Source organism: Mobula hypostoma, chromosome 7 (genome assembly GCF_963921235.1).
Source record: "Mobula hypostoma chromosome 7, sMobHyp1.1, whole genome shotgun sequence".
Taxonomy (NCBI): Eukaryota; Metazoa; Chordata; class Chondrichthyes; order Myliobatiformes; family Myliobatidae; genus Mobula; species Mobula hypostoma.
Genome location: NC_086103.1, coordinates 29,229,192 through 29,255,650, shown reverse-complemented (window position 1 = coordinate 29,255,650; position 26,459 = coordinate 29,229,192). Strand labels below are relative to the sequence as shown.

General features: G+C 38.5%; 1 protein-coding gene across 1 annotated transcript in view; it reads right to left on the bottom strand.

Annotated features, from left to right (window-relative positions):
* Positions 1–9,746: 9,746 nt before the first annotated feature.
* The window catches only part of LOC134349201 (protein KIBRA-like), a 102,653-nt gene continuing 85,940 nt past the window's right edge, over positions 9,747–26,459 (bottom strand). Inside the window, exons 19-23 of the mRNA XM_063053179.1 lie at positions 25,969–26,133; positions 24,647–24,739; positions 22,684–22,914; positions 18,672–18,799; positions 9,747–16,853 (exon numbers count right to left, since the gene is read on the bottom strand). Coding sequence (XP_062909249.1) covers positions 16,787–16,853; positions 18,672–18,799; positions 22,684–22,914; positions 24,647–24,739; positions 25,969–26,133 — 684 coding nt within the window. The 3' untranslated portion in view covers positions 9,747–16,786. The remainder of the gene's footprint in view (positions 16,854–18,671; positions 18,800–22,683; positions 22,915–24,646; positions 24,740–25,968; positions 26,134–26,459) is intronic.

The following is a 26,459-nucleotide window of genomic DNA, read 5'->3' as shown; positions in this document are numbered from 1 at the left end:
GGAGGGGAGACATAACAAAACAACTCACTGATTTATGGTGTTGGAAGTCTGTGTTGCTTTTTCCGAGCTCTGTGCCTCTGGGCACACGGCCACTGCTTCTGGTCTTTCTTGTTCTCCCGCGATGCATCAGTCTTCACTGTGGAAGACTAGCACTGTGCCAGATGTTATAGTGTGTGAAGGAAGAGAACTGAGTGCAGTTACTTTTACAAGGGAGAAGGTGCACAATAAGCTGAAAGACCCAGTGTGAATGATGATAAATCTGATTCTGATATGTGTCTCTATTGCGGACTGAGGTTTGGAAGTGAGGGGAATCATGGTGGGGAAAAGGGGCAGGGAGAGGGTGGGAGTAGGATGCACCAGAGAGGCATTCTGAAATTATCAATAAACCATTTGCTGGGAATTTAATGACCTTGCTTGGTGTCTCAGCTGGGTATATCTGCACCCTTGCCGCCCCTCCTACAGCATTCCACCCTTAGTGTTCCCAACATCCTTTGATCACGCCAGATTTATGAACTAGCTCTCTGCTGTACATATTTGCCTAAGACTTTTGCACAGTACTGTGTATGTGTGTATGATATGTATATATATTTCTCACTGTACTTTAGTTTTATTAAATGTATATTGCTGTGACAAAAACAACTAATTTCACAATATAAGCAAGCGATACTAAACCTGATTCGGATTCTGGTGATTCTGACACAGATTGGCCACTGGAACCAACTGTTAATGAGTAAATACTTGCATTGGTTCAATTATCCTTGAAATGAACAAAGATTTAGTTTGTATTGATGGGAAAAGATAATATATATAAAAGGGACATGGACTACTTCAAATCGCTGGAGAGGTTCCATCAATATATATGTATACATTTGTTGAGGGATAGTGTTGTATAACAGAGCTAGATTTGTTTTGCAGATTTGTGTGAGGTGCATTCTATTCTAAACTTCAGTGAAAATGTTAGTAATGGCTTGGAAATTTACCTCTGAGTGTGAATATAAATGTTGTATGCATACTAATGCCTGATGACCAAGGACAGAGTGGAAGGAATTATGGATGTGTTTTCCTGCAGATTTTTCTTATTCAAGTGGGAATTTTAATGGATATGAAGGTTAAATATTATAACCCTCTTCTCAATTGTCTACCAGCACTATACTTTCTCTGTAGCACTTTATTCTATGTTCTGTTATTTTGTTACTTTGCACCACCTCAAGGCAGTATTCTCATAACTTGATCTGTATGAATGTAAGATAGGTTTTTCACTGTATTGTTCATCAGTACATGAAACAACAATGAACCAATTTGTCGATGTTTCTTATAAGAAATGATGTCACAGCCTTGCTTGAGCTAATTCTGCAATAGGATGGGCCTCTGGTAGAAACATCGGTTAGAATAATCGAGTAATGGACATAGAATGAAAGTAAATTTCTGAAGGCAGCAACATTTGAGGTGGATTCCTGAAAATACCTTCATGAACAACGGAGGCAATGGCTTTTCCTTTTCAAAAAAGGCCATATTTGTTAATTCTGCTTTCTGCATTTCTTTCTGAGCTGTCATGTGGTAATTCTCACATTCTAATAGATGGAATCCACACTGATTCAGGGAAAAGCAAGCATCTAAGCATCTGGCAGGCTGCACCCTCTGAAAGTAAATGAGATACTTTTCCCATGGCAGATTGCAGGATGACTTGCCTGCTTTCTTAAAGGTGGTGAGACTTATAATGCTTCTGCGGTCTCCTATCAGTCATTCTCTGCCCCGATGGGAGGAAATGAGGCTGTGTCAGAAATCCCTCTCTGCCAAATTCTATAATTTAATCAGGGGTGCTATCCACTGGGCACGTGGCCAAGTGGTTAAGGCATTGGACTAGCGACCTGAAGGTCGTGAGTTTGAGCCCTAGCTGAAGGAACGTGTTGAGCAAGGCACTTATTCACACATTGCTCTGCGACGACACTGGTGCCAAGCTGTATGGGTCCTAATGCCCATCCCTTGGACAACATTGGTGTTGTGGAGAGGAGAGACTTGCAGCATGGGCAACTGCTGGTCTTCCATACAACCTTGCCCAGGCCTGCGCCCTGGAGAGTGAAGAGTTTCCAGGCGCAGATCCATGGTCTTGCAAGACTAATGGATGCCTTTAATTTATCTGCTTTGTTCTTCATTTGGTATCAGAATCCGAATCCTGTTTATTATCAGTACATGTGATGTGAAATTTGTTAACTTAGCAGCAGCAGTTCAATGCAATACATAAAATAGAAGAAAAAATAATAAATTAATAAATCTTATTCAGTATAAGTCTTCACATATGATACGTGTATTGAATAGATTACAAATTGTGCAAAAAACCAGAAATACTATATACTTAAAAAGAAGTGAGGTAGTGTCCAAGGGTTCAATGTCCACTTAGGAATCAGATAGCAGATGGGAAGAAGCTGCCCCTGAATCGCTGAATGTGTGCCTTCAGGCTTCTGTACCTCCTGATGGTAACAGTGAGAAAAGGGCATGCCCTGGGTACTGATGGTCCTTAATAATGGACACTGCCTTACTGAGACACTGCTCCTTGAAGATGTCCTGGTTACTTTGTAGGCTAGTACCCAAGATGGAGCTGACTAGATTTACAACCCTCTGCAGCTTCTTTTGGTCCTGTGCAGTAGCTCCCCCCCTCCCCCCCCCCATACCAGACAGTGATGCAGCCTGTCAGAATGCTCTCCATGGTACATTGAAATAAGTTTTTGAGTGTATTTGTTGACATACCAAATCTTTTCAAACTCCTAATGAAGTATAGTCACTGTCTTGCCTTCTTTATATCTGCATCAATATGTTGGGACCAGGTTAAATCCTCAGATCTTGACACCCAGGAACTTGAAGCTGCTCACTTTCTCCACTTCTGATCCCTCTATGAGGATTGGTATGTGTTCCTTTGTCTTACCCTTCCTGAAGTCTACAATCAGCTCTTTTGTCTTATTGACGTTGAGTGCCAGGTTGTTGCTGCGGCACCACTCCACTAGTTGGCATATCTTACTCCTGTCCTATGGTTGTATCGTCAGCAAATTTATAGATGGTATTTTAGAGATATGCCTAGCCACACAGTCATGTGTATATGGAGAAAGTAGAGCAGTGGGCTAAGCACACACCCCTGAGGTGTGCCAGTGTTGATTGTCAGCGAGGAGGCTATGTTATCACCAATCCACACAGATATGTGGTCTTCTGGTTAGGAAGTTGAGGATCCAATTGCAGAGGGAGGTACAGAGGCCCATGTTCTGCGACTTCTCAATCAGAATTGTGGAAATGATGGTATTAAATGCTGAGCTATAGTCGATTAACAGCCTCCTAACATGAGTGTTGGTGTTGTCCAGGTGGTGTAACGCTGTGTAGAGAGCCATTAAGATTGTGTCTGCCGTTGACCTATTGTGGCAATAGGCAAATTGCAATGGGTCCAGGTCCTTGCTGAGGCAGGAGTTCAGTCTAGTCATGACCAACCTCTCGAAGCATTTAATCACTGTAGATGTGAGTGTTACCGGGCGATAGTCATTAAGGCAGTTCACGTTATTCTTTTTAGGCACTGGTAAAATTGTTGCCTTTTTGAAGCAAGTGGGAACTTCTGCCCGTAGCAGTGAGAGGTTGAAAATGTCCTTGAATAATCCCACCAGTTAGTTGGCACAGATTTTCAGAGCCTTACCAGGTACTCCATTGGGACCTTCCACCTTGCGAGGGTTCACTCTCTTTAAAGGCAGCCTAATATCGGCCTCTGAGACAGAGATCACAGGGTTATCAGGTGCAGCAGGGATCTTCACAGCTGTAGTTGTGTTCTCCCTTTCAAAGTGGGCATAGGAGGTGTTGAGTTCATCTGGTAGTGAAGCATCGCTGCCATTCATGCTATTGGGTTTCACTTTGTAGGAACTAATGTCCCTGCCAGAGTTGTGCATCCGATATCACCTTGAACCTCGTTCAAATTTGTCTCTTCGTCCTTGAAATAGCCCTCTGCAAACCATACCTGGTTTTCTGGTGCAGGCCTGGATTGCCAGACTTGAATGCCACAGATCTAGCCTTCAGCAGACGATGTACCTTCTGGTTCATCCACAGCTTTTGGTTTGGGAACCACAGTCTTTTCTGCCTTTTGACAATTAGGGGTTGAGATGAAACTCGATTAAATATCTCCTGTACTCTCTTTGTGGCATTGACATCTTAAAAGTAAGATTAGGCAAAATGAGGTTTTGACTTATGACTGCCTTATGGGGGGTACAGAATTCTGTTTACTTTTGTATCTTAAGATTCCATATCCTTTTATGCAAGTTAATCAACATGTTTGACATTTTTTATTTCACAATGACCAATTCTCTTTCCTTTGGCCCCATTTGGTTCCAGCGAAGCCCACTCACTCCACTTGTGCCCCAAAATTGTTTCTACTTGCTAGGAATATGAATTTTTCCCTTTCATGCAATTTTTGCAATCACAGATTTACTTAATTTTTTTCCCCCTTGCGTTGAAGAGACAACCTACAGTAAAATTAGGGCATTCAGTTGTGTATTCAGATTGTCTATTTTATCTGATGGTGGAGTCACCACTAATGCACCCTTCACTCCTCTACTTATTGATTTGCTGTCCTCTGTTGTGCCCTTGTCTGTGATCAAACCTGATCTGTTAATTCAACAATCTTTAAATCTTTAAAACAGCTTGGATTTTCTGTTTATCACCCCCCCCCCCCCCACCGGTTGTTCATTTTTATTTATTACAGGATATAATCATAGCAAGATTGAAGTGCATTGGCTAACTTTATATACCCTTGAGAAGGAAGTATGCCTTACTTTTGAGCCCTTGCAATCAAAGTATGATGGGGAAGGAAATTAGATTTGAATTAAGTCAGGATGAAAGATTAACTATATATTTCCAAGCGTAGTGGAACCTGCAGGTGGCTGAAGTCTATAAAATGGAATGGAAAAGAGAGAGAGGTCGAGTTTAGAACACACACAAAATGCTGGTGGAACACAGCAGGCCAGGCAGCATCTATAGGAAGAAGTACAGTTGACGTTTCGGGTCGAGACCCTTCGCAGGACTAACGGAAAAAAGAGATAGTAAGAGATTTGAGAGGGGGAGGGGGAGACGCGAAATGATAGAAGACAGGAGGGGGAGGGATGAAGCCAAGAGCTGGGAAGTTGATTGGCAAAAGGGATACAAGGCTGGAGGAGGGGGAGTATCATGGGGTGGAAGGCCTAGGAAGAAAGAAAAGGGAAGGGGAGCACCAGAGGAAGATGGAGAACAGGCAAGGAGTATTGTGTGTGTGTGTGTGTGTGTGTGTGTGTGTGTGTGTGTGTGTGTGTGTGTGTGTGTGTGTGTGTGTGTGTGAGAGAGAGAGAGAGAGAGAGAGAGAGAAATAAATAATATATTAGGGACAGGGTACGAATGGGAGGAGGGGCATTAATGGAAGTTAGAGAAATCAATATTCATGCCATCAGGTTGGAGGCTACCCAGACGGGATATAAGGTGTTGTTCCTCCAACCTGAATGTGACTTCACCTCGACAGTAGAGGAGGCCATGGATTGACATATCGGAATGGGAATGGGATGTGGAATTAAAATGTGTGGCCACTGGGAGATCCTGTTTCCTCTGGTGGAGAGAGCGTATGTGTTCAGCGAAGTGGTCTCCCAATCTGCATCGGGTCTCACCAATATATAGGTCACACCGGGAGCACCGGACACAGTATATCACACCAGCAGACTCACAGGTGACGTGTCGCCTCACTGGAAGGGCTATCTGGGGCCCTGAATGGTGGTAAGGGAGGAAGTGTAAGGGCAGGTGTAACACTTGTACCGCTTACAAGGATAAGTGCTGGGAGGGAGATCGGTGGGAAGGGATGGGGGGGCGACAAATGGACAAGGGAGTCGTGTAGGGAGCAATCCCTGGGGAAAGCAGAAAGTGGGGGGGAAGGAAAAGATATGCCTGATGGTGGGATCCCGTTGGAGATGGCGGAAATTACAGAACTCCCAGTGTGGCCTTCTATATATTGGTGAGACCCGACGCAGATTGGGAGACCGCTTTGCCGAATACCTATGCTCTGAAGCCAGAGGAAGCAGGATCTCCCAGTTGGCTAGATGATGGCTTTCTGCTGATTGAAAAAGTCCAAAGTGAACTTGTTATCAAAGTACATGCAGTATATGTCACTGTTTGCAACCCTGAGATTCATTTTCTTGTGGGCATGCTCAGCAAATCCAAGAAACATACTAGATCTAATGAAAGACCACACCCAATATGTCACTGGTGACCCCTGTTTCCATCCAGGGGTCAGTGTGGACATGGTGGAGGATTACAAATACCTGGGGATACGAATTGACAATAAACTGGACTGGTCAAAGAACACTGAGGCTGTCTACAAGAAGGGTCAGAGCCGTCTCTATTTCCTGAGGAGACTGAGGTCCTTTAACATCTGTCCGATGATGCTGAGGATGTTCTATGAGTCTGTGGTGGCTAGTGCTATCATGTTTGCTGTTGTGAGCTGGGGCAGCAGGCTGAGGGTAGCAGACACCAACAGAATCAACAGACTCATTCATAAGACCAGTGATGTTGTGGGGATGGAACTGGACTCTCTGACTGTGGTGTCTGAAAAGAGGATACTGTCCAAGTTGCATGCCATCTCGGACAATGTCTCCCATCTACTACATAATAGGCACAGGAGTACATTTAGCCAGAGACTCATTCCACCAAGATGCAACACTGAGCGTCATAGGAAGTCATTTCTGCCTGTGGCCATCAAACTTTACAACTCCTCCCTTGGAGGGTCAGACACCCTGGGCCAATAGGCTGGTCCTGGACTTATTTCCTGGCATAATTTACATATTACTATTTAATTATTTATGGTTTTATATTGCTATATTTATACTCTATTCTTGGTTGGTGCAACTGTAACGAAAACCAATTTCCCTCGGGATCAATAAAGTATGACTATGACTATGACCAATCAATGTGCAAAACACAAACTGGGCAACTACAAAGGAAAAAAAAAACAATAATAAACAATATAAATCTAGAACATGAGATGAAAGTGAGTTTATAAGTCGTACGAACAGTACAGTGATAGGGCAGATGAAGCTGAGTAAAGTTTAATTTTATTTATATATTGAGATGCAGTGTGCAATAGGCCCTTGCGGTTCTTTAAGCCGGGCTGCCCAGCAACCAACCCCCCTCTCTCAAGATTAACCCTAGCCTTTTCATGGGACAGTTTACAATGACCAATTACCTATCAAACGGTACATCTTTGGACTGTGGGAGGTAACACACACAGTCATGGGGAGAATGTACAAAATCTTTACTGACAGTGGCAGGAATTGAACCCAGGTCGCTGGATCTGAAAAAGCATGCTAACCACTATGCTATTGTGTTATCCCCATTGTTCAAATGCCTGAAGTTTGAGGGGGTAATAACTGTTTCGAAACTTGGTAGTGTGGGTCTTGAGGCTTCTATACCACCTCTCTAATGACAACAGTGAGAGGAGAGCATGGCCTGGGTGGTGGGGATCCTTGATGACAGAAGCTGCTTTTCTGCAACAGCACGTCATATAGATGTGGGGAGGGCTTTACCTGTGATAAGTCTGGGCTGTATCTACTTTCCGTAAGATCTTCTGTTTAAGAGTGTTGGTGTTTCTGTATCAGCCATGATGCAACCAGTCAATACACTCATATCTGTAGAAGTTTGTCAAAGTTTTAGATGTCATGCCAAATCTTCACAAACTTCTAAGGAAGTAGGGGTGCTGCCATTCTTTCTTCATAATTGCACTTGTGTGCTAGACCCAGGACATATTCTCTGAAATGTTAACACCAAGGAATTAAAGTTGCTTACCCTCACCACCTCTGATCTCCTGATGAGAACTGGCTCATGGGCCCCTGGTTTCCTCCTCCTGAAGTCAATAATAAATAATTAAAGCAAAGGCAAAAGAATGGGGTTGAGAGGTATAATAGATCAGCCATGATGGAATAGAGGAAATGACTCAGTGGGCTGTATGGCCTAATTATTCTCCTTTGTCTTGTGGCAACCTCCCAGTACATTGATGGTTAAAGACAAGTAATAGCAATGCAATAGAATGTCGAGCATAGGTGGCTGGATTATCTCTTACTGAAGTTGGACATTGTCTGACACTGGGACAGATGTTAATTGCTAGTTATCCGTGCCTTTCTGAGTGCATCTAGAACTTCTTGTAAACATGTATGGAGAATTCCATTTTGACCATTCGTGACTGTTCAAATTTCAACTGCAAGCACTGTTACACATCTCTGATTCTGATCTTATAACAGGGGGAAAAAAAGCCATTAATAAAGCAGCTGAGAATGGTTGGGACTCAGACATTACCTTAAGGAACTTGGTGTCATGACCCTTGAATGACTGACCTTCAAAAACCTCAACCATCTTTGTGTGAAATATGATTCGTACTATTTATTTTCCCATGATGTCTATTGAATAAATGCCATGGTTTGTAAATTCTGCTTTGCCTCTGGAATTCGACTCTGAGGTCTATTAAGACTTGATAAAGTCGGGAGCCATGTGGTCCTGGCAAAACCCACAGTACAATCTTCCATTATTTTGCTGATGATTTAATGTAGACTGGTTGGTAACTAAACATTGGATTTGACATTTTTTTGTAGGAAGGACATAGCTAGGCATCACCTTGATTGTCACACAGATGGCAGTATTAAAACATACTAACAATACCTTTGGTGGAGCAAACATTGGAGTTTATAGTTCTCAATACTGTAACTGGAAAATGTCTAATCCCATGACTTCTGCCAGCATCCCTTTCATGGCATCACATGTAATCTAACTGACTAATGGCTGGCTTTAGCGATGCTGGGGATTTTGGTTGGATCAAGTTTGATCAACCACTTAGCCTTTTCCATTTGAACAAGGTTAAATTCCACAAGCTGAATAGAATCACTTTTACTCTTTAAATGTCTTTAAAGTGCTACTCCTATAAAGAGAAATATCAGCTGAGGGATGACAAGGTAGTTATTGCAAAAAAAAATGTTTAATTGGAAGTGCTTTACCTGATACTATAAGATTTCATGGGTTGAGACTTAGTACTGAAGACCCCGAGGGTCAATATGTCATTTGCCAACTCCTCTGGTGGGCCAGGCTTTAATCAAGAAAGCCAGTAACTGCACAGCATATATTTAGGATTTCAGATGAAAAGATGTGATTCTTTTTGAATAACAATGACTAGTTGTTGCATAATTTATGGACAGATGTTTGTGAGGCTTTATGCCTATTGAGAATAGTGTCTGAATAACACCTTGATCAATGCCTATTCAGTTTTCTTATTGTGGTTTATAGAGGGCTTTGAATAGTTGAATGACTTGCCTGGTAGTTTTAGAGGATTAGTTAAGTAGTTGCTATGGGATGGCATCACATAAGTTGGACTCGAGCATTAATGAACCAGATGGATTTTTATACTTGTCCAGTAGTTTTGCGCTCAACATTTCAAAGACCAGATTCCATACACTCACCCACTTCAGTTTCTGATTGAATTTACTGAAGCTACGCAGATAGCAATTTCTTATAAACAGCGCTGAAAATAAAATTCAGTGATGACATTTAAAGCCACTGGTACAACAAGAGCTGACCTTGACGGAGCAGATGTTGGGTTCAATCCATTTCACCCAACGGTTACACTCTTGACTCCTTGTGTGCAATACCATGAGTGACCAATTGTAAATAATTAAGACAATTAAAATCTTTAATTGAATTCAATACCAATTTTTTTTTTGGGGTTTCAAAAATCAGATTGTCCAATCAGTCTTTTTTCCTAAAATACATATTTATTTTAAATCAATGGATTGATAAAGAACAAAATTGAAAACAACAGACATCATTTAAATGTAGTATCATATTAATGGAAGGTAAGCTACACTTATTTACAGACCTAAAGTTTTGGTCATGATTAAAATGCTGGTCATTTTTTGCTGGTTGTGTGGCACAGAGACACCTTTCAGGCCATTTAGTGCAAACTTCTATAAGCTAGATGAGAGAAACCTGAATTTTCATCTGATCATAAATAATGATTAATTTAAAGGATATTGAATCACTAATCAGAAAAACAGGATGCCAACTTAAAATTCATTTCTCTTTGTTTTTAAAAAAATCTTCAACTGCAACAAATTGTGAATTGCTATCAAAAGGAAAAAGGAAATAGAACATGGTCAGCATATTCTTTGGAGTTATAAGAGGAAACATTGATTCAAAAGATACGATTGTCACACAAACCAAGCAGTTCATGATATTTGTGCAGTATGAATACTGAAAATCATGACCAAATGCTTTAGATTAAACAAGTCTAGGTATGGAATATCCCAAACAGCAAGCACAAACAGGTGGAGAAATCTTTTTTTCCCTGATGGGGTAACAGCTGCCAAAATACATTCAGTTCATGATTTCAATGCACTAATCTTCACTATTAAGAAGAGCAAGTGTAAGTATTATGGGAGCCACTCTTGGTGATGATGGACATAACTATTTTGTCTCTTGACAATAAAACACTGAGCTCTTATCTTGCCTCAACTTATTTTCAATGGTCTTCCAGTTCTTCTGAGGAAGGAAACGTAGCTGTACATGATCCAATAGCACAGACAAACAGTTCCTCACTGTTATGTTCTGAAATAACACTATAACTTGGGAAAGTAGTCAACTACTTACAACAAAAATTCTCTAATGCAAGTTCTACAAAGGTGCAGCTGCAATAAATTTCACCATTAGTGGCATTCCCTTGTCATATTTAGGGAAGTTTTTGCACAAGTGGTACAACTATCATAACAGCAATACTTCTAGATCTCACATTTTTTAAACTTGACAATTGTATCAAAAAGTTCTGTAAAATGTTATCAATAGAAAAACATGAAATGAGCATTGCTTAGCTAACAAATGTTAGCCCTATATACTCGTAAAATCATCAATGATGTTATTCCTTTGGATTAGTTGATTCCACATAAAACAATACATCAAAATCAATCTGGCAAGAAGGTAATTTCCTGGTAGCATGCCTGTCCTCCACTTGTGTATTGTCACATGCAACTAAGATGTATGGAAAATTAATAAAAATCAGATCAAGACAAACATTTGTAGTTCATAATAGAACCCTCAATTTAGTTAAGGGGCAACTAAACACATTCTTCTTCATACTGTAGGAATGTAATATCAATAATATGATGGAGGGGATGAAATTTGAAGGAAATATAAAAGTAATAAGCATAAGCAATAGAATTTTGATTATGTCCAAGTGTTTATTCTGCAATTGAAACATTAATACTTGATGAAAATTGATTACAGAATAGTAGCTTAAGGATATAATCAAGGAGTTGTCCCGTTATTGCCTTTTAAAATCCATTGAAACTGGACAGATTGAAGTTGTGGTCAAGAATTTTAAACAATTGATACAGATTAAATGTGTGTAAAGTTGCTGTGACAGGCTGAATTCAGAACCATGGCTCATTATTTTTGTTAGTTGTCGCAGTTGAATAATTTGGGAGCTTAAATGCATTAAATATCACATCAATTTATTATCCTGATTTTCATGGTGTTACAAAACTTGTTCTTTAATATTTAAGGAGCATTTCTAGTGTCCCTGATATCATTGAGTTGAATTAGATTAATAGGATTGATTGATGTGGTTAAAAAGTGGTACATGGGTACCATGAGAGACCAAGGAAAACTGTAAATGCATTTAAGGGAAGCTCCATCAACAAACTAGGAACAAAGAAATCGAAGATTAAACTGAGAGGCAGATGAAAAAAGATTAAAGAAAAAACGTGCCTTGCATTGGATCAATTGGATTGAAAGGTCTACATAATTTTCATGACATTTTCCCAAAAATAAATACTTGGGAATGAAGTGCTCTGGAATATTTTGGAGAAATAGGTTGGGGGATTGTATACATGAGTGTGTGCATCTTTTTTAAAGTGCTGCTTTGAAAAGATATTAAGACAATTCAAATATTTAACAATCTCACTAAAGAAAATCATACAGAGTAACTACAAGAGCTTGAGCATTAATATTCCTACATCATCAGGTGATACTACACTTAAGCAAATCAGATTGTTGTTGGCAGATTGGTCAAAGTACTTGCCCACTGTAGACAAAATTTGACTCAACATTAACTGAAATTTCAATGCCTATGTTCTTCTCTGGTAATCCTATTTCATCAAGAAAATGGAACGATTGTAGCTTGAGTCAGAAATCCGAGTAAAACTATAAAAGGTACTGATGTGATGCTATCTCAATTTTTTTTCATGAAGATGGAATGTATATATCTGCACATTTTTACTGTACACGTCCCAGAAACTACAAAGCTGATCATCAATAAAATCTCTAAGGCAGAGAATTCTTTTCAAATATTGGTGCTATTTCTGTTAAATTTGAGGTTGTGAAAAAAAACAGTTGCATAATTCTAGCCCCCTTCTGCCCTTCTCTACTCACAGAGGTTAAGCTCTAAACAAATTCACATTTTGGACAATAAATAAACTTAATAACTGAAAACTACATACAATATCATGAATGCAATTGAATATTGCTATTCTGTGCATATCAGAAAGTAATAAAATTAAACAGCAGCCTTTGACATTCAAATTTCAGGAGAGCTCAATTTTTTTTTTAAAGTGGCAAATATTTTACGTTTTCAGTTGTGTTTATGTGCTGACACATGCACATAAATAGTAAGGAGAGGATTATCCATTTAGCAAATCCAAGAATTAAGTTTTATGCAGTGATTATTGGCTGTAACAAAGAACAGATTTACTATGAGCAGGTATTACAATTCTGTATATCAGTCAGATTATTTTATATATTTCCTTCTCATTCCTACTTTGCACCTCCGCAACTCTGTTTCTGAACTTGTATGTAGCCTTTCTGTTAAGTATTTTTTTAGGCATCCGTTAGTCTCGTGAAACCATGGATTTGTGCCTTGGAAGGTTTCCAGGGCGCAGGCCTGGGCAAGGTTGTTTGGAAGGCCGGCAGTTGCCCATGCTGCAAGTCTCCCCTCTCCACGCCACCGATGTTGTCCAAGGGAAGGGCATGAGGACCCATACAGCTTGGCACCGGTGTCGTCGCAGAGCAATGTGTGGTTAAGTGCCTTGCTCAAGGACACAACACGCTGCCTCAGCCAAGGCTCAAACTAGCGACCTTCAGATCACTGGACGAATGCCTTAACCACTTGGTTAAGTATTAGCTAATAAATAAATATATATATAGTGAAGCAATATTCATTTGTATGAAATAAATTACAAAACAGTCTAGCTTCAGTTTTGCTTAGATACTGCCTCCTGTAACTATTACAAAACTGATGTGGCCCATAATCTGATATTACACATGCTCAAAGACAACTTTGTATTCATACTCTTTTTATTTTTTTGCTTCAGTGAGTTATAACTACGAAATGGTTCCGCTATTCAAAATCTAAACAAACTGGTGGGTTTTTAACACGAATATGAAAATGAATTTATTAAAAACATTTTTCTTCTTGTTAAGCTCTTTCCAATAAAATGCTATGAAGCAAGTCGGCAGCAGTAATCCACCAAAATACCTCCCGAGCAAACTTTGAGCAAGAAAGATTTATTTTCAATGATTTTCTATCTTGCCTCAACTCCCAAGAGCAAGAAATAATCACGGCAAAAGAGATGTTCCAATTAATAGGGCAATAAAAAATTTGTAACCCAGTGGTATTGATTAATGTAGTTAAATGGCCAGTTCAAAGAAGACACTCAGACTGGATCTTTGGTAGGTATACTGTATCTGGAACTCCAATGAAAGGTGAATGAAATTTAGAAAGTGAAGGGGGGAATACAAAGAACTAATACAGGAGAGTACAATCTCAGGTATAACATATATATTTCTCTATTTACTGAATAGAAAATAGTTACATATAAAATAAAAAGGCATTTTGCATTTCAAAGAAATTGGCTCACTTAAAGCAGCAGTATTTTTGCAAACTGAGTCATGACATACTGTATAGCTTAAACACTAAACCAACCAGTTCACAAAACATTCACAATTCCAAGGATTGGACTCCTTTTGAGTTGTTTGGTGGTCAAGAAACACAGTACCAAACAAACTCTTCCAATTTAATACTTACTTAAAAAATTGAGCTCTCCTAGTTGTAATTATTGTTTACTGAGAAAAAGAATTAAAATTTAACGGTCACAAAACTAACTTGGAATATTAGTAATAGAAAGATAACTGGAAGCAGTCTTCCTGCAATGAACCTGGGATAGCTGCTACATTATGTCAGCATGTACCTCCTTATAACAGCAAATTCTGATGTGTCAAGTCATGGATAAAAATCACGGCAAATATAATTTTGTCAACTTTACTGAATTGACTACATTCATTTTAACAAGTGACGGATTTGTAGACTAAAATTTGTATTTTCTATATGTGACTGTTTTTTGATTAAATACGTATATCATGATTAAAAGAAAATCTATTAATTCATTTTTTTAGTAACCACATGGAATAGTATAGTATGATAGACTGATTGCAATGATTCCTAGTGCTAATTCCAATAAGGGGTTTAATCATTATATATGCACAAACCTGTGGCTCTTTCTAAACACCAGTAAGAGAAAACAAGTCAGCAACAAAAATGGATTAGTACTAATTTCTAATTGTCAGCCACAGCTTTTCAATTTGAAAACAGAGGACCTGTTACCCTATGGGCACAACATATGAGGCATCATGTGCAAGATTATGAATGAAGGGCCTCTTGTAAATTTTTCTGCAGGAACCCGGCACAATTTCCAAAGTTACAGAAGAAACTCAGACTCCTCCAACGGCAGGAGTCTTAAGGCAGCGGCTCTCAAAAAGAACTGTTATTTGACAAAAGTGAGTTGATTTGTGCAACCTTTTGCTGACTACGGAATAGAGGAAGAAATTAGCACTACATATTTTTCAAATATTGGAAATATTATGTCAAGGTCAGAAGATTTTACGTGCACTGGCTCAGGTAAAGACTGTATAATCTTTGCTCAAGAAGGTCTTCTTCCTCCTACTTTGGACTGCTCTTGCAGTTGCGGGCCAAATAAATTTCTTCAGACACCAAAAATACATTGCTTACAGAATAGCAACACTACTAATGCATTGAGTGGACTTTTAAACATATCATATGTACAGAGGATAGTGAAAAATTCCCACTGAACGCACCTACAGAAAGTGCTGATTTAATTGATTGTTTCTAAGCCTCCATATATTTTGTAGCACATAAACCATGCAGTATGTGATGGAATTTCTAATTCACTATCCCCTTTTAGAGATAATCTAACTAAAAAAAAACTGATGTAATTTGAATTACATTTAAATTAAAATTAGTTCGAAGTGTGGGCGTACAGGTAACAGAAGCCACAAGTGCATCTTTCCAGGGACTTTCTGGAGGGAATGTAACTAAAAAAGTGGGCAATTAGGCTGAACAGCCCTCTTGAGGGTGCATTACCTTCCACCTATTGATGGCCTTAACAGTCAGACCTATGGACCTGCTTGACAAAAGCCAAAAGCTGAATATTGTCCAAAAATTTAAAAGTCTTTTGATATTATGAAGGAGAGACTGCAATCACATTTATTCTTAAACCATGGATGATATTAGGACACAGTTTGTCAGCAGACTGCAAATCCTTGAATATGTATGATTTTTGGACCTGATGTTCAGCTAATCTTATAGTATAATGTAGTGACTCCTTAATAATCACACTTTATTATGCTATATATAATAAAGATAATTAAAATCATTGGTATGAAAAATAGAAACAAAGAATCTTAGTGCATCATTGTTATGGTGAATGGATTAATTTTCTAAACAGAATAAAGTCACAACTTACAGCAGATGTGTATAAAGCATATTCTGTATAAAATCAAGATCTACATCAAAAGGAAAGGGATGCATGCTGATATTTGATAAATCCGTATTGTTAAGTCATCTGTAACTATTGGCAAATAGCATTATTCAATCTCTGGAGAGGTACCTGATGTCATATATTGCAGTTCAAATTGGCACTGGCTCAAAATATATAATTTTTTTTTGTTGAGTCTTGCAATTGTTCCCAGTTTCAGCAGCAAGAAAGCAGTATGAACATATTTTATAATAGAAACAGCACTCGTGAAAATTAAATTCTCATTTTCCTGGTCCTAAAATATAGCCAGTGTTAAAACTAAATTTATCAAATAAAGATTGTTTAACTTGAACACAAATACAGTACATTTTTAAAAACTACATTAGATTAATTCCAAAGTAAAGTTTTCCAGGGTCTTATAAATATATAGAGGAGAAAAAGGGGGCTTTTTTCCCAATATAACAGACTATTTTAATAGAAGAATATAAAGCTTCTGTTTAGGTACCTCAAAATAGTGACATCACACACAATACTGAATGTTATTTAGTCACAGTTTCTAATTGGTGCTTCAACCTATCTATGTCAATTTAACTTTTATAAAACTAATTACTGTACAATAACCCGAAAGCAATATTTCCTTTAGAATAAATGCATTATCAACTAATTTGTTCTCAGTGATGTTTTATCTTCATTTCATTAAAAAAAGACTGAAATATAAACTGTACAAACTGGTTTTAACATTAATGTATGCTACATTTTCTCTGTAGAAGTTAAACATATAATCAAAGTGTAGATTTTGTATACATTCAAACAATGCAAGTACCTTGTAGATTTCTAAAATTTACAAAATATATTTGTACCTCCACAATGCACAAAATAATTAAATCATGTTAAGAATTCAGCAGCAAGGCCGATTACTGCAAAGAATTCAAAAACATTTTTAATGATCACACATCATCAGCAGGTAATGGAGGAAAACCTCCCCTCCCTCGTGTAAAAAATGCCATCTTCTCCCTGCAAGAATATACACAATTCACAATCAAAAACCTAGCTTATAAAGAAACAAGTAAATGAATTGTTAGAGATGCTTTGCAGCTGTATTACAAATTTGAATTTAATGAACAGGTCAACACACAAAATGCTGGAGGAACTCAGCAGGTCAGGCAGCATCCATAGAAATGAACAAACAGATGACGTTTCAGACTTAGATTCTTCTTCAGGACTGGGAAGAGGGGGGGGAAGACATCAGAATAAAAAGGTGAGGGAGGGGAAGAAGGACCAGCTAGAAGGTGATAGGTGAAGGGCTGGAGAAGAAGGAATCTGGTAGGAGAGGAGAGCAGACCTTAGGAGAAAGGGGGCACCAGGTTGGAAGCTACCCAGGTGAAATACGAGGTGTTGCTCCTCCACCCTGAGAGTAGCCTCACTGTGGCTAACGGGGAAGCCATGGATCGACATATTGGAACAGGAATGGGGTTAGGAATTAAAACGTTTGGCCACCGGGAAATTCCACTTTTGACAGAAGTAGTGGGGGTGCTCCACAAAGCAGTCCCACAATTTACGTTAGGTCTCACCAATGAGGAGAGGCCATATGGGGAGTACCGGATACAATAGATGATGCCAAAAGATTTGCAGGTGAACTATTGCCTCACCTGGAGGGACTGGTTAGGGTTCTGAATGGAGGTAGGGGAGGAGGTAAATGGGTAAGTGTAGCATATATGTCACTTGCAGGGGTGTGTGCCAGGAGGAGATTACCAAGGAGGGACGAATGGACAAGGGAATCACTAGGGAGTGAACCCTGTGGAAAGCAGAGAGATGAGGGGAGGTAAAGATGTGTTTGGAGATAGGATCCTGTTGAAGATGCTGGAAGCTGTGGAGAATGAAGTGTTGGATGCAGAGGCTCATGGGAAGGTAAGTAAGGACAAGAGGAAATCTATCCCTGTTAAAGCGGTGGGAAGGTGTGGTGAACTTGGATGTACAGAAATGGAAGAGATACAGGTAAGCTCAACATCAATGGTGGAGGAAGGGAAGCATTGTTCTTTGAAGGAGGAGGATAGCTCTGATGTCCTGGAAAGGAAGCCTCATCCTGGGATTAGATGGGGCAGAGAAGAAGGAACTGAGAAAAGGGAATAGTATTTATACAGGAGACAGGGTGGGAAGAGGTAAAGTTAAAATAGCCCTGGGAGTCAGTATGTTTATAAAAGTTGTCGATTAGACAGTTTGACTCTAGAAATGGAAACAGAGAGATTGAGAAAGGGAAGGGAGATGTCAGAAATGGACCAAATGAATTTAAGGGCAGTTTAGAAGTTGCAGGCAAAGTTGATGAAATTGGCAAGCTTAGCATGGGCGCATGACGCAGCAGCAATGCCGTCATCAATGTAGTGCAGGAAGATTTGGGAAGTGAAGAACATGGACTGTTCTGTGAGGTCCAATTCTGCCAGATGGAGGAAGAGGATAGTGGTGGAACTGGTTGGGTCTTACATTAACAGGCGCTGCATCAGTTCCAACTAATGCTCCTCATTACAAGCACCAGCCAACAGAGCACTAAATTTTAAGGAAAAAGAAGCCTTACATATCAACTCTGAATGATCTACTAATCTTTTTACTTTGAGGCTGTGTAAAGATCTATAATAGTTCTGAAATACAGGAGGGTAATTATGAAAAACAATCAAGGGTATTTCCATATTGAATCACAGTACTGTACTCCTTAACCAACAGAACAAAATAATGCCTGCTATGTTGAATCTTGATGGAAAGATAATGAGAAGGGAAAAAGAAATTAAGCTCAGAAGTTGAGATAAAATACAATTGTTCATTATACCCCTTAAAACCTACCAGAATGACTGCATCTCCAGGGGCTCTTTTTGACTCTGTTCTCGTAATTTGTGTACCTCTTTAGATGTTTTCTTCATAAGCCTTTGAACCTTACTCTCCTGTTTTTGTTGTTCTTTTGTTTGCTCTGCCTAATGCAATGAGATGGCAGCATTTTTATGAATTTGCCTTTCAATTCTAAAGACAAATACACAGACTTTGCATATGAAACAATGTGTAAGATAATGCACAAGGAAAAGTAGTATATTTCTTCCATAAAATACTAAAGACATTTGTTAACAAACATAGAAATGAGTTGTTGAAATAACTCAAAATCATACAGAAGTTCATAAAAATTCTAAAGCAAGCGAATTAGTTTGATACTTAGGATTGATTTTCATATGAAATCATTTTGAAAACATCCAAATTAAAAGGCACATAGAGCAAAAAGCTACCTTTGCTGAACAGTTTCTTTGTTCTTAATGTGCCTACATACAGAACATCTGGATGAAGATACAAGTAATGTCAAATTACATACAACCCTGTTCTCAAAATTAAATCACTGGCATACAATTAACACCCAGAATGAATCACAAATCTTAGTTGGGACTAAATCTGCCTATGAGAATATTGAAAAAAATCATTAATTACCTGCAAATTTGTTTGAAACTCTTTTGGAGCATAGCTCAATTCATTCAGTGATCTAGAAGACTATAGATCTATCATAAACAGAGAGTTTGACAGCACCATGCTCAAGAGCCCATTTTTTTGCTATTGACAGTGGGTGTAGTACAGTTTTCCCTTTCAGCCTTTTGCGTAACAAATGGGAAATGAAGACTTGGACAATGTCTTAGGAGAGTCTGGAGCAAGAACAGTTGGGCTGTAAATGCAGATCTCCTTGAATCTTTCAGCCACACTATTACCTCTGACTACTTGAGTAGCAATGCATTTAAAAGCTAAGGTTTTCTAATGCAGTGATGACAGTAATTCAAGCTCCAGCTAAGCACATATGTCTAGAAATGATAGTGAAAGTTACTGCTAAGTTGAACATTGCAGCGTTTAGACAGGGACTGATACATTTCATCTTACTGTTCATTAATGTTGATTCGATGTCACAAGTCCTCTCTGCTCAATAAGAGGAGTATTTATCATCATTGGGACAAGTTCTTTATAGCATCATTCCAGTATTAATCTTGCTCCCACTTTCCTTTTGAGGGCTTCTGGGACCCCAGATGTGCAGATTGTTCCCTGAAGTCCCCCATCTCTTCAATCAATATATATTTGCCTCCACTAATGAATTAAGTGACCGTTCCTATTTAAATGACATTAAGAATTGTAGCAAATTACAGTTCTTGGTTCTTGTGTAGCCATTGGCATCCTGGGAAAGTAGCACTGGCTGTCCGCTCTATCAATGCCTCTTATCATCTTATATCCCCTATCACAGGGGTCGGCAACATTTTTGCCTCTGTGGGCCAGATAAATGCCATAAAAAACTTGAAATATGGGAATTATCCATTTAGATACATCTAGTTATGTTTTGCCTCAAATTAATGAATAACACATGCTAGAAAATCATTTGTGCTTAACCAAGGATGCCAATTAGTAATCAAAGATCTCAGTTTAGTTTTCTGTCCCACCATTGCTGGGGCCCTATCAGTTGTGATGCCAATTAGCTTCGACATACTCATTTCTGACATCATTTTCAGCAAAGCTTCAAAAATGTCTGCTCCAGTAACCGTGTCCTTCATAGGAATTAACTGAATAAACTCTTCAAAAATTTGAAAAGTTGAGGTCACTCCTCGCACAAACACTGCAAGTTGAGCAGTGTCTCTCAAGTCTGTACTCTCATCAGGCGCAATTGAAAAAAAAGCAATTTGTTGCAGGCATCCCTTAAACAACTTTTAACATCTGCTGACATTTCTTCAACTCGGCGTGTGGTCGTTCTTGCTGACAGGCTGATAGATGCAAATAAAGATTTCTTTTCAGGACAAACAATATCCACCACTGCCAGTAAACATTCTTTGACAAACTCTCCATTTGTAAAAGGTTTCATCTTTTCTACAATACGTTTTGAGACTTCGTAGCTGACACGGGTATTTCCTTCATTTTTACTGCTTTTTCAGCACTCAGCGTCTACCTCCCTGTGCTTTGCATTCATTGCCATTGGAATTTTTTTCTTTGATTTTATTTCAAAACGCGAGTTATTCAGCAAGTATCGTAGCACATGTAAATATCTGGATATTTAGCGTGGATTTCTTGTTAAAATACACTGACGCTGTTTCTGTTTACAAATTTGAACGATCCCATCTGGAAACCTGTGCGTGCACGGAGAGTATCTAATACCTATTAATAAGGTAGTCTGCCTTCCCGTCATTCGTATATACCAGTGTTTGGTTTGGAACAAAACGGAACCTGGGGCCAGTGTAACAAGATGCCGTGCATGTCCATCAGTGTGGTCGCGTGAAACACTCAGAATAAGGAAAAAGCGCTTGCGGGCCGGATCTGGCCCGCGGGCCATAGGTTGCCTACCCCTGCCCTATCATTTCACCTCTCATCCTCCTTCATTTCAAAGAGGAAAAACCCCAGCTCATTCAACCTTTCTTCATGACATGTCCTCTAATCCAGGCAGCATCCTGGTAAATCTCCTTTGCACCCTCTCTCAAGCTTCCAAACCCTTCCTTAAATGAGGAGACCAGAACTAAACACAATACTCCAAGTGTAGCCCAACCAGTTTTATAGAGCTGCAACTTTATCTCACAGCTTTTGAACTCAATCCCTTGACAAATATAGACCAGTCAATCATATGCCTTAACAACCCTTGCAATTTACACAGGAATTTGAGTAATCTACGAACGTGGATCCCAAGATCCCTGCGTTCCTTCATACTTGAAGGCAGAGTACAAGGTTAATCCTGCCATTAACCCTGTACTCTGCCTTGAAGTTGAACCTTCCAAAATGTATCACTTCACACTTTCTCAGATTGAACTCCATCTGCCACTCCTCAGCCCAACCCTGCAACCTATTGTAACCTATAACAACCTTCTATATTATCCACAACACAATCAACCTTTGTGTCATCTACAAACTTACTAGCTCACACCGCCACTTCCTCATCCAAGTCATTTATAAAAATCACACAGAGCAGGGATGACTGAACAGATTCCCAGTAAACATCACTGGTCACAAACCTCCAGGCAGAATACTCTCCATCTACTACCACCTTGCCTTCTGTGGGCAAGCTGATTCTGAATTCATGCAGCCAAGTTTCTCTGGATCCTGTGCTTCCTGACTTTCTGAATAAGCCTACCATGGAGAACCTTGTTAAATGTCACACTAAAATCCATATACAGCACATCCATTGCTCTACTTTCATTAACTTGTTTTGTCACTTTCTCAAAGAATTCTATCAGGCTCGTGAGGCATGACCTACCCCTCACAAAGCCATGCTGATTATCCCTAAACAAACTATGCTTCTCCAAATGCTCATAAATCCTGTCTCTGAGAATTTTCTCCAATTGTTTGCCTACCACTAATGTAAAGCTCAGTGGTCTATAATTCCCAGGATTGTCTCTTTTTTCTTGAACAAAGGAAATACATTTGGCAGCCTCAGTCATCTGATACTACTCCTTTGCCCAGTGAGGATAGAAAGAACTTTGCCAAAGGCACAGCAATCTCTTCTCTCGCTTCCCATAGCTACCTGGGGTATATCCCATCCAGCCCTGGGGACTTATCTATCCAAATGTTTTTTCAAAAGTTCCAGCACATCCTCTTCTTAATGTCAACATGTTCCAGCCTGTTTTATATTGTCCTTACATTTGTCAATTGGCTTATCAAAATCTAACTTTTTTTCTAATTCATAATTGCTAAAAGATTTGGAGTTTCTCCCAAAATGAAAAGATTGTAAACTGTAACCTGTAATTACAAGCCTCAGTTCAACTTTAAATTAACAAGAGAATTTCAGTGCATATATTTTGAGGTAATTCCTTCTAATAATTGTACATAACTGGACTTTAAGTAATAGATTTTAATACTCTACCTGTTTTTCAATTTGCTTCAGCAAGGTTTGAAATCGCTCATCCTCCTTTACCCATTGAGGCAGTTCTGTGTCTCCTCTGGACTTGGCCTCATCAATTTGCTGTTTTAATTCCCGCAAGATATCCAGTTCTTGAGATAATCTGTTCTTTCTGGTTCTTGAAGCCTGCAGATCCAACTCTAAATCTAAAGAGGTCCGCACGAGTCTTTCTGATCCCACTCTTCTAATTGGAGGCTGAAATAAACAATAATTGTGCCTTAAGTAACAAATTCTTTCAATGGAACAATATGATGACATTTAATAACATGTTTCTGGATTGCTAATAAAGATAAAACAGTTTTAGCCCTATTGTGAGTTACTGTTTGATCATATTATTATTAAGTGTAGAAAACATTGAATAAGATGAACTAATTTTATTAGATGTATTCTAAAAAGGTTGCATCATATCAACCATCATTAAACAAAGCACAAGATACTCAATTCTTTTTACTTTTGTGGAATTACTCTGGTGTCATCAGGCGATCAGTAGCATTTCTTAGGATAAATGTATACCCTCATATGCCATGGATGCATTTTTCAGATTTTTGATAATCTTAAAGCTTACTGTTTTCGGCTTTCACAAATTAGATGACTTTTATCAGCTGGTTCCAAAACACAATAATGGTCTGAGTTTCTTTCAATATTATACCAGGAAAAAATACAGAAAAAGTTTACTCAGCAATTACTGTTATTTTATGGTTCAATAAACATCCAGCATTTGTATTCAGTGCCATGTCACTCATGCACATTAATAAGTATGAAAACATTTGCCCACACTTTATGCTGCTGTGTATTTCCTGAGAGAAAATGGCTAAATTCTCTGTAGCAAAGCTCTGCTTGGTACAGGGCTTTCTATGATGTTATCTAATTTGTATATTGGTGAAAGGAATGATATCTAGAACAAAACCTACAGAAAACAACGAGGGAAAATAAAATAAAATAAGCAGCTGCGCCTCTGCTTCCACTTAACCAGTGTTTATAAATTTTGTTTCCAAATGATAAAATCATTTATCTAAGCTCTTCATAACCATTCTCTATTGAAACCAATGGAAAAAAGCTCCCTGCACTAGGTCTAACATTACACAGGCTGTTTGAGTGGATTGCCTATATGAGTTAGTAGCAGGATTCTAACATTAGAAAACAGTCAAGAAAAGTCAGCATACTTTGAACTTCCAAAAATTGCAAAATAGAATATTCATAAGATATTTTACGATTGTTTTCATTTTGATCTTTTTTTGTCTTCTGTAATCCACTATATCTTTCCAGCTCTTTAGATGTGTTTCTACACTTGATTTATCACCGATACCAACCACTTAAATTTGCAATTTCATTACCAGCAGGGCTATGTACTAAACACAGAAGACAAGAGTTGGCAAACATTAGATAAAACTGAATGGCCTCCTCCTGTGTTGTAAGTAAATGTGAGAAATGGTTGCAGTTAATTTTACGACATTCAATCAAAATGGTTAAAGAGGTGTGCACCCTTGTCTTGTTTATTCAAGTTCCTTGGGTCCGGGTTTTCTTACAGTAAAGCTAGTGACTTACACTCTCATAAATGAGTGATGTACAACATTATCACAAATAAATGGGCAAGATCATTTAATAATGGAGTCTGTTTGCTATGAACCAGTTTTGTTTTTGTTGGATTTCTTACCTCCTTGCCAGACTGATTTTGTGTTGTATGACTCTATTACCTTAAGGTACAAGAATATCATACTTTAATCCTAAACACAAGAGAATCTGAAGATGCTGGAAATCCAGAGCAACACACACAAAACGCTGGAGTAACTCAGCAAGAAAGGCAGGATCTATGGAGAGGAATAAACAGTGGATGTTTCAGAAATATCAACTGTGTATTCATCACCATAGCTACTGTCTGTCTTGCTAAGTTCCTCCAGCATTTTGTACGTGATGCTTCAATCCTTACCATTTTCATTCGCAAACTTCGGCGTTCCATGGCATTACGAACAAAAGGAGACCTCTTGGACAGTGTTGAGCTGTCACTATCACTTCGATTTAGCTGAAAATAAAATCATTATTGTTTAATTATTGGAACATACTATAAAGAAGATTGCTCACTTAACACTTATTTTTCACATTAGGATGTCGCAAAATAGTAAACATCAGATTAACTTGTATTTGAAATATACACTGAATTTCAGAAAACATTTATTTTCTCTTATCAACAAAAGGTCCTATTCACTAAAAAAACTATCTAAAATCACTTTCATCAGTTTCCTTGCTGATCACCTTCATCCATATACAACGTACCTCTGCTGTTCAAGTAGCAAGTATTCATTCTTACAGAATTCACAAAACACTATGAAAAAAAAGTTATGGAATAAAAATCCCCTTGCATAATTTACATGAGGGAAAAACATCACAAAAAGCAAAATAAACAATAAATGTCAATTCTCGTCAAGGGTCAGCATTGCAGAAAATTGTAACCACTCCATAGCATGGGGTGTACGTTCCTGCAAATTTGGATTGAATTGCCTGTGGTTTGGAAAGCATTAATCAGGCCTTCCACCACCCAAGTTAAAAGGAAATCTGGCACCCAGAAATATTTGTAGTAAACATATTTAAATGCCAGTGCTTGAGGATATAAATATAAGATAGCAAAATGTTTCCATATATTAAGAATTATTGATAAAATTGGAGATTAAAAAATCTGATACTTCACTTTGGGAAAACAACTTATTATAGTCAAGATAATTATTCAAATCTAAATAATAAGATATTAGAAATAAAGCCATTTTTTTGCATCTAGCAATAACGATATGAATCACCAAGGAATCATTGCATTTAATGTACTAATAGGAGCAGAAATGATTATGGGTTCTGGTATGTTCTAGGTACCACTGATATCCCTTTGAAGAGTCCAATTTGATAAAGAATAACTTCAGAAGGGAGCATTAGATGAATCATCCTGCAAGAATGAGGTGGGTCAGTTGTAATGGATAAAATACTAGCATGATGTCATATGTTTGTAGTACTTACTGAAACGCAAATGTGTCACAATACTGCTGCTCTTCAAAAGAAAAGAATCAAAAGTGCTGACCATTTTCACCATGGACTGTCAAGTGAAATGGGGAAGATGTGAGAACAGAAAAGGAATAAAAGATATAAAGCAAAGAAAGCAGGAAGACATAAGCTCAGGAAGGACAGAAGTTGAATGCCAAGGATTAAAATTAATTGTTCTCTTTTTCTGAATGGTTAGGAACTAAATCAAACAGAATCATTCCCTACCCTGCATACGTAGGAATTCTGTGCACCTGGAGAGAAAGTTTTTGAACGAATAATAGCACTGCTTCTCACAAAAGGGCTCTGCTGAGTATTAGGAACTCTTCTATCTTTTGGACGCACTGCAGAAGTTGTTGCCACGGTCTCCTCTGTGCTGGTCTCCTTGTCAACCTGTGGAAATTGTTCATAACTCAACCAATTTGGTCAATCATCAAGTACAATGCTGAAATTAGCCTTACTTTTTTTTACATGCACCAATATATTGTACTGAAAAATGTCTTACAGCAATCTATTTTAATACGATAGGTACATTAAATCATGGCATTAATGCAGCATCTTTTAGAAATGGGAGAAAATAAGCTCAAATAGGTGACTATCTTAATTAACCACATAATATTTTTACACATCACTATCAGTTTCTTACCCTCAAACACAACTCCAGCATACAACTGCATAAACTGCCTTCTCACGTACAAAATCCAGCTTTGATTATCTGT